The following is a 6,930-nucleotide window of genomic DNA, read 5'->3' on the forward strand; positions in this document are numbered from 1 at the left end:
GACATGGGGTGCGTTCCAATTCTCTAGACGTCCAACAAGACGTCTAGTGTGACGTCTAGGAAGCCGTCTACATGTCTACATATTGGAACGTGTCTACTTCACGCGCCGCCTTGCGGCATATAAACTGAACTAACATTTTCGAATAGTTGCATCCCTATGTTCTTTAAAATTCTTAATAAAACAAGTTAAAAACACTCTGTTAGTAGTTTGCTAGTTCTTGTTTTATTTTTTTTCTGCAATAATGGTGCGTTCATCGCTACCGCTTCAGCAGACGATCTCACCTGCATAGCAGACGTTCTCACCCGCACGATTTCCTCTCGCGCGATTCACAAATATAATCGTAGGTACACAAAGGCGGCTTTATTTGCCGCCAGTTCCTATAAAAATCAACTTAACGGAATGACTGACACTTGAAAGATGGTGCGTCTCCGGGCTTCCAGTGCCCGCCAAGAGCACGGTTCACTCAGCTCCATCCATGCTCAGCTCTGACTGCACCAAATGCTCCGCCATCTTTAGACAGGAAGTTAGCCTGCATCGATGTTGACTTCGGCGAAGCAGTCTTCTTAGACGGCTTTGTGAGAAATGGAACGTGTCTCAAAATGGCGGCTGTCCGGCAAGACGTCTAAGTAGACGTCTACTCGGGAGAATTGGAACGCACCCATGGCTAACATGGCGCTGGTGGATGAACTGGTCGCGAGTTACCAGCTCCTCACACAGGAGTGGAACAAGAAGACGCCCGATGTCAAGAAATGCGGCGACCTGTTGGTCAAGTTAAAGGTGAGAGAGTAGTTTGTCGCTGCTGATCGTGTACTTCTGTGAGAAGCCACAAACTTAAGAAATTAAGCCTATGTGCTTCGGCACCGGGAAAATGCAATGTCATGTCTTTGGTGGAATCCCTGTTCAGTAGGAGTGTTGTGATGTCGTATTTCAAGGGGCAGTTAGTTTTAGGCGAAGCATCGTCTGAGTAGCAGGCGTTTAGTCCGAAGTTGGAACTGCTGTTGTCATCATCGACGCACCGGCGTTTTTGAATGAGCTGCACACCGGGGCCGATTTGTTGTATCGCTGACGCGGGGACATCTGCTCATTGCGTTTTTGTTCAGGTGACACTGACGCAGCTACCGTTCCTGCCCACCTCAAACACACACGTCTCGAAGAAGGAGCTCCTCTTGGCACGTGAGTTCTGTTGGGTTTCAGTTTCGGTGGGCTGATGTCTCGACCTTGTTGAACTTTCGTTGTTACATTTAGGATTCATTACTTTTTTCTTTTAGATCATCCATATACCTGAGCCTCCGTTTGATTTACCACAGCTGTCTGTGGCTGGTTATGTTCCAGAAATATTTAGTCACGGACTACATCTGTGACTCGTGCTAGAGCATGCTTTAGGACATTGAAAACCTTTTTGTATTTTAAAGAGAAAATACATATTTCCAACCTAGTCTTTGGCGCTTGATAGCCTTGGTCGTGTATGGACCATAAAACCAAACACAACATACTGCAAGTCATTGCTTCTGCATCTCCTGTGAATGAGGTGATGTTTGCACCCTTTATTTGGCAGCGTTGATCAGGATTAGGTTGCTAGGTTTCTGAGGTTAACCTAAATGCTGTGCCTTTCACCTTTCACTGACTGTCTCTAAAGTGGATACGTGATTGAGATGTAAGCACAATCGCCTTCTCGCCATGTTTCAGGGGACATCCTTGAAATTGGCGCCCAGTGGAGTATCGTCACGAGAGACATCCCGTCTTTCGAGCGCTATATGGCCCAGCTGAAGTGCTACTACCTCGATTACCAGTAAGCTCTCTTCTTGGCCTGACAACAGTTGTGAATGACGCCTGCTGCCTGCTTCAAGGAAGTAGTCTGGCAGCAGTGCCAGTGCTTGTGTCATGCTAGTTTTATAGCATTTCTTTAAAGGGACGCTCATGATGAGTTCATCTAATATTTGTGGTCAGTAAAAATTTGTTCTATGGCTTTTTCTGGCTATGCCTATGTTTGTCTGGCAGAAAAAGACACACTTATAACTGCGAAAATTGGATTTAAAGATGGATTCTTTTTTATTTCCTGCCACTCTGTTCAAACTTGGAGGTCAAGATCGAGAAAGAAAGACTGCGATAACTCGAAAATGAATTGCGGAGTAGGCTAGCCTCAGAGATCCATGTGAAAAACAGTCTTGACCAACATTACTAGAACTTAATCAGTTTAGCAGCTTCCCATGCTGGCCAGTGGAGAAAAGTGGCCCTAGTGGCAGTCACAAGAACTAACGATGCTGCAGTCAAGTCTGGTCTATTACAACCATTGCAAAACTGTACAGGGGTAGGATGCAGAGTTACCATGCTTGCGGGACGTTTTTTCTTCTCATTTTTCCCGCGGCGGTTGAATTTCTTTGGAGGAGAAATTCTAGAGGCCCGTGTACAGTGCGATATCAGTGCACGTTAAAGAACCCCGGGTGGTCGAAATTTCCGGAGCCCTCCACTACGGCGTCTCTCATAGCCTTAGTCGCTTTGGGACTTTAAACCCCATAAACCAAACCAAACCAAACCATCTTCTAATTTTTCTTCTTGCTCACTTCTGTTCGTCTTTGCAGCGATGTTTTTAAAAAGTAAGTATTTGCTCTCAGCTCTGGCTGCGAGCCTACTGTCAGTTCTAACTGATTATCCTTCAGGGTCAAAGATGGGTTTTTTTAGACTCTTCCAAACAGGTGTGGAAAGCTGCTGTGGTAGTACGTGAGCGCTTAAAAGCAATTGTATTGCAAATAGCACATACTTAAGGTGAAACTGATTGAGTACAGCTGCGAAACACTGCCACGGAGGAGTGAGCCCTTGTGCTTCTCTGTTCATGTACACCGCTTGGTAGTGTATGTTATGGCCACCGTGCTAACCTCGAAGATGAGAGAGCTGCAGTTCGGGTAAATGGAATGTATGCATTAGAGAACTGTGGCTGTAGTGGTTTCAAAGTAGACTCATTATAGACACACGGCATGCGTAGCTCTTTTCTTGCATCTTATGAAACTCTGTTATTATTGCATAATGCTGCTATGTGGAATACGTTCCAGATTAGTGTTATTACGCAAGGTACCAAATCTGTCACAAAAGCTCCCAGGGCAATGAACCCTTAGGCAGAGTGTGATTGTGGATGTACATGTATGTTGCCGCAATAACTTTGTTAATTTGTTTGCACAAACAAATAAGCAATGGTGGAATCCCTTCTCAACACCTCCATTCCCAGTCAGCTGGTGCCACAGGTCAAGTATCCTCATAGGATGTGCACCTGGCACTGGCGCTTTTGCCTGCATACTTTGCGGCTTGTTCCCGCCGAGTTATAGCTGCTTCTTCCATGCCAACTGTGCAACTGTTCACATGACTAAAGCTATTCTGATACCTTCTGCTCCTCTAAATACTAAGTGAAATGAACTGTGGTATTGATTTCCTGAAATGGCTCATAAATATGTGATAAACTTAATCCTAAATTTCTGCTACACAGTTTTGTACTTTCTTAAACTCACCCAGGCATTTCATGTTGTTTTGAGCATTATGCTCAAAAGGTGAAGGGAGGAAGCTGCAATTGCTCCTTAAAATCAGAACTAGTAGCCACCATCACGAGCTCTCAGCTGCACTGCGGTCTTTACGCTGGTCTTGCTTTAGTAATGTTTGCTAATGGACCAGTTCCTTTGCTGCTAAGTGTTAACCACCATTAGTGACAACACAAGCTGAAACTGTTACGTCAGCAATATTGAACATACACTGTTGCCTTCTCCTTGCCCCTCGGTGGTTTGTGAGCGAAAATAATTTGGGACTGGCACCAAGCACAAAAATGCGTCTTTACGCACCGATATTCTCCTATACAAATGCAGTATGTACATAAATAAAATAATAAATAAATGCTCACATCCGAAGCTGCTGGCACTGGCTTTCCGAGTAAGCTTATATGGTTACCGCTAGCATTATCAAAAACCACGGTAGTAGAGCATTTTGTTGCCGAGCAGACCAGCTACAGCATTGGGAGGTACAGCTTGCTAGTAAAATTAATCAAAATTGTTAACATCACGCATGTCTTCTTATAAGAGTGGCGCGGGTGTCTGTGTCGTGGACAGGTGTTTCTGTCAGGCATTTTTGGTAAATCAGCAGTGTCCGAATATCTACTGCTTTGACTCCAATATTCACTCTTTACACCTCGACCGTCCTTAGGGACAGAGTGGCGGGACTCAGCTGGTGCCGAATGCCTTGTTACCAAGCGCTGTACTGGCAAGCATTGCATTGCATGGGCTTCTCTTAAATCGCGTCTCTGTGCCCGAGTGTTGATGTGATTTGTACTGCCCGCAGAAATGACCTGCCTGAGTCAGCGTACAAGTACCAGCTGCTTGGTCTCAACCTGCTCTGCCTTCTCGCCCAGAACAGGGTTGCCGAATTCCACACGGTGAGCATTGTCACAGTTGAGGCACCAATTTGCTGATGACCGATACATGCCAGACTATTCCCACAACCCACAAACAAGTGAAAAATGTGCACAGCTGAAGTGAAATGTGCAAAGAGCAACGCATTAGGGTTGTCTTACGCTTCCTCTCCTCTCTTGTTCCTTTCGTCCTTTGTTGGCTTGTGCCAATGTTGCCGGTCTTTGCTGGTGCTTTGCCTTTGTGCTTGCTGTGGTGTTTAGAAAGTGAATAAATACCCTGCTGACGCAGTAAAGTTCGGGTTCTCTTCCTTCCTCGCACAAGGGGTGCCCCGCCAGAGACGGTCTTGTGATGAGTTGAGGTGCAGGGATACAGGGAATACTTGAAAGTTTATGTACAGAGATTTACATTGCACACAAGTTTAGGCACTAGAGACATTAAAGCAGCAAAAAGACAAAACAACAAAAGGTGGAACTGGCTAACACTAGGGGAGGCCCCTACTCGGCATAGCCGAAGATGCATAGCACCTGACCTTAGCCCAGAACCCATTTTTTGGCGCCCATTTTCGTCGTGTGGCAGCTCTTCAGCCCCATAGCTGTCAGCGCTCTTTTGCCTAGCCGGCGCGAATCGGCACCGCGGGGCGATGGACACCCGCCCGGCCCGGCGCTTTGGCGCGCACGCATCGTTCCAAGAAATGTGATTCTTCGCTTCGAGTGCACCTTGCCGCCCCCTCCCGCCGGGGAGGTCCATTGAAGATGGCCGCAGTGGGGAGCTGAGAAAGGATTAGCGGTCCCAATGACCCCGCACGCACTACCGATCCCTTACAGACGCTATTCTGTTCTGGCCTCGGAATTGCCCGTTAACTCTGCTGCCCTGCACTCTGCTTGCAGGAGCTGGAGCTCTTGCCAGCCAAGGAGATCCAGAGCAACGTCTACATCACGCACCCGGTCTCCCTCGAGCAGTTCCTCATGGAAGGCAGCTACAACAAGGTGCGACAGGCAGAGGACCGGACTTCGTCCTTTGTCTTTGGGCTCACCCACAGGTGATCGGCCCAGTATGGGAAATGTATTGCAAAGGCTGGTCCTAGAGTGAAGCCATCCATTTCCAATATTGGGCCGATTAAAGTGAGTGGCTGAGTGAGTGCGAATGTACCGTATAAACGCGTGTAAGGGCCGCACTTTTTTTCCAGATTCTAGGGCCAATTTTTTGGGGTGCGGGCGGCCCATACACGCGATGTGCAAAAAAAAATTTTTTTTTTAAGTAAAAAGACGCCGATCAGGCAATGAGCGGCATTTATGCTGCGTTCAATCGTTACTCTCAGAGTATTTGAACTCTGAGCTGGTGCTGTGCTCTGGTGCGCACTCATCCCAAAAGAAGCCGCACAGCATATCCGCTGTTAACGTATAGCTGTTGTTCCGCGCTTCCATCACATAGCAGAGCAGCTCTTCTAGTTCGGGAAACTCGAACGGCTTGCCTCGGAAAGCGTGCTTTCTGCAGCTTTTAGTTGCACCCTCATCGGACGCAATCCTCGGCCACGTTGAACTTCCTGCTCGCCGCATGCTTGCCGTTTTCGAGAGCTAACTCCCAGCTTTTAAGGTGCTTGCCCATCGTGCTAAAACTGCTACGCTCGGCGGCAGCACACGGAAGCCACAATCACTACAACTACGGCGAACAGGCCACAAAAGCAACAAAAGGCTGGAGCTGGCGATACTGATGCTGATGAGGATAACAGAAGGTCGTGGTGGAGGAAAAGTTGATGATGATGATGGCTACAACCTCTGGCGCCATCCATGGACGGCACTTGGAAGCTCTTGTGCGTGTGCATGGCCTCCGCAATCAAGCGCACCGTTGCTCGCAGCTGGAGCCAATCGTGGAGTCCACGGTGCGTGCATTTAGAAGGCTATTCCCACCTAGGTCATGGAAAGTTCGGGTGCGGCCCTTACACGGATTTTTTTTTTTAACATTTCCTTAGGGAAAATTGGGTGCAGCCCTTACACGCGTTTATACGGTATGCTATGGTCGGCTACAACTGTCAGCTGCACCTGCATGGCGAAGAAGTAGGTGTGATAGGCTGCAGAATTGCATGCTTTAGCATGCGCATTCACTGCGTCAGGCTGAGAGTGAAATGAAGCATAGGAGTTTCGTGATTTTGGCACGCAGGTCTTCCAGTCCAAAGGGAACGTGCCGGCACCCAACTACAGCTTCTTCATGGACATCCTGCTGGACACAGTGCGGGACGAAATTGCGCGATGCATCGAGAAGGCGTACGAGCGCATCTCGAGCCCCGAGGTTACCCGCATGCTCTTCCTCGACTCGCCCCAGCTGACCGACGTCTATGCCAGCAAGCGCGGGTGGTCAGCCACAAACAACGTGTACCAGTTCGGCACCGAGGTGAAGCACACGGAGGACGTCATCTCCACAGAAGACCTGGCCATCCAGGCAATAGGCTACGCTCGGGAACTCGAGATGATTGTCTAGCCAGAAGCACCGCCTTGCAGTCTGTGTCAACTTTTTTTTTTTTTTGCTTGTATAAAACATCAGCCTATAA

At 48.0% G+C, this 6,930-nt stretch overlaps 1 protein-coding gene across 1 annotated transcript; it reads left to right on the forward strand.

Moving 5' to 3' along the window:
* Nucleotides 1-660: 660 nt before the first annotated feature.
* Rpn12 (regulatory particle non-ATPase 12) lies at nt 661-6,930 on the forward strand. Its single transcript, XM_089556791.1, has 6 exons — nt 661-777; nt 1,101-1,173; nt 1,687-1,789; nt 4,315-4,408; nt 5,273-5,371; nt 6,543-6,930. Exons 1-6 carry the CDS (start codon nt 661-663, stop codon nt 6,858-6,860), a joined length of 804 nt encoding a protein of 267 aa, XP_089412917.1. The 3' UTR covers nt 6,861-6,930.

Source organism: Amblyomma mixtum, chromosome 8 (genome assembly GCF_055824585.1).
Source record: "Amblyomma mixtum isolate Tamu chromosome 8, ASM5582458v1, whole genome shotgun sequence".
In the NCBI taxonomy this organism is placed as follows: Eukaryota; Metazoa; Arthropoda; class Arachnida; order Ixodida; family Ixodidae; genus Amblyomma; species Amblyomma mixtum.

What these genes read in the sequence shown, in the direction of transcription:
- Rpn12 (XM_089556791.1), top strand. Translation starts at nt 661, where the DNA reads ATGGCTAACATGGCGCTGGTGGATGAACTGGTCGCGAGTTACCAGCTC. An exon ending in ACCTGTTGGTCAAGTTAAAG is followed by an intron (nt 778 to 1,100) that starts GTGAGAGAGTAG and finishes GTTTTTGTTCAG; the next exon opens with GTGACACTGACGCAGCTACC. An exon ending in TGCTACTACCTCGATTACCA is followed by an intron (nt 1,790 to 4,314) that starts GTAAGCTCTCTT and finishes TACTGCCCGCAG; the next exon opens with AAATGACCTGCCTGAGTCAG.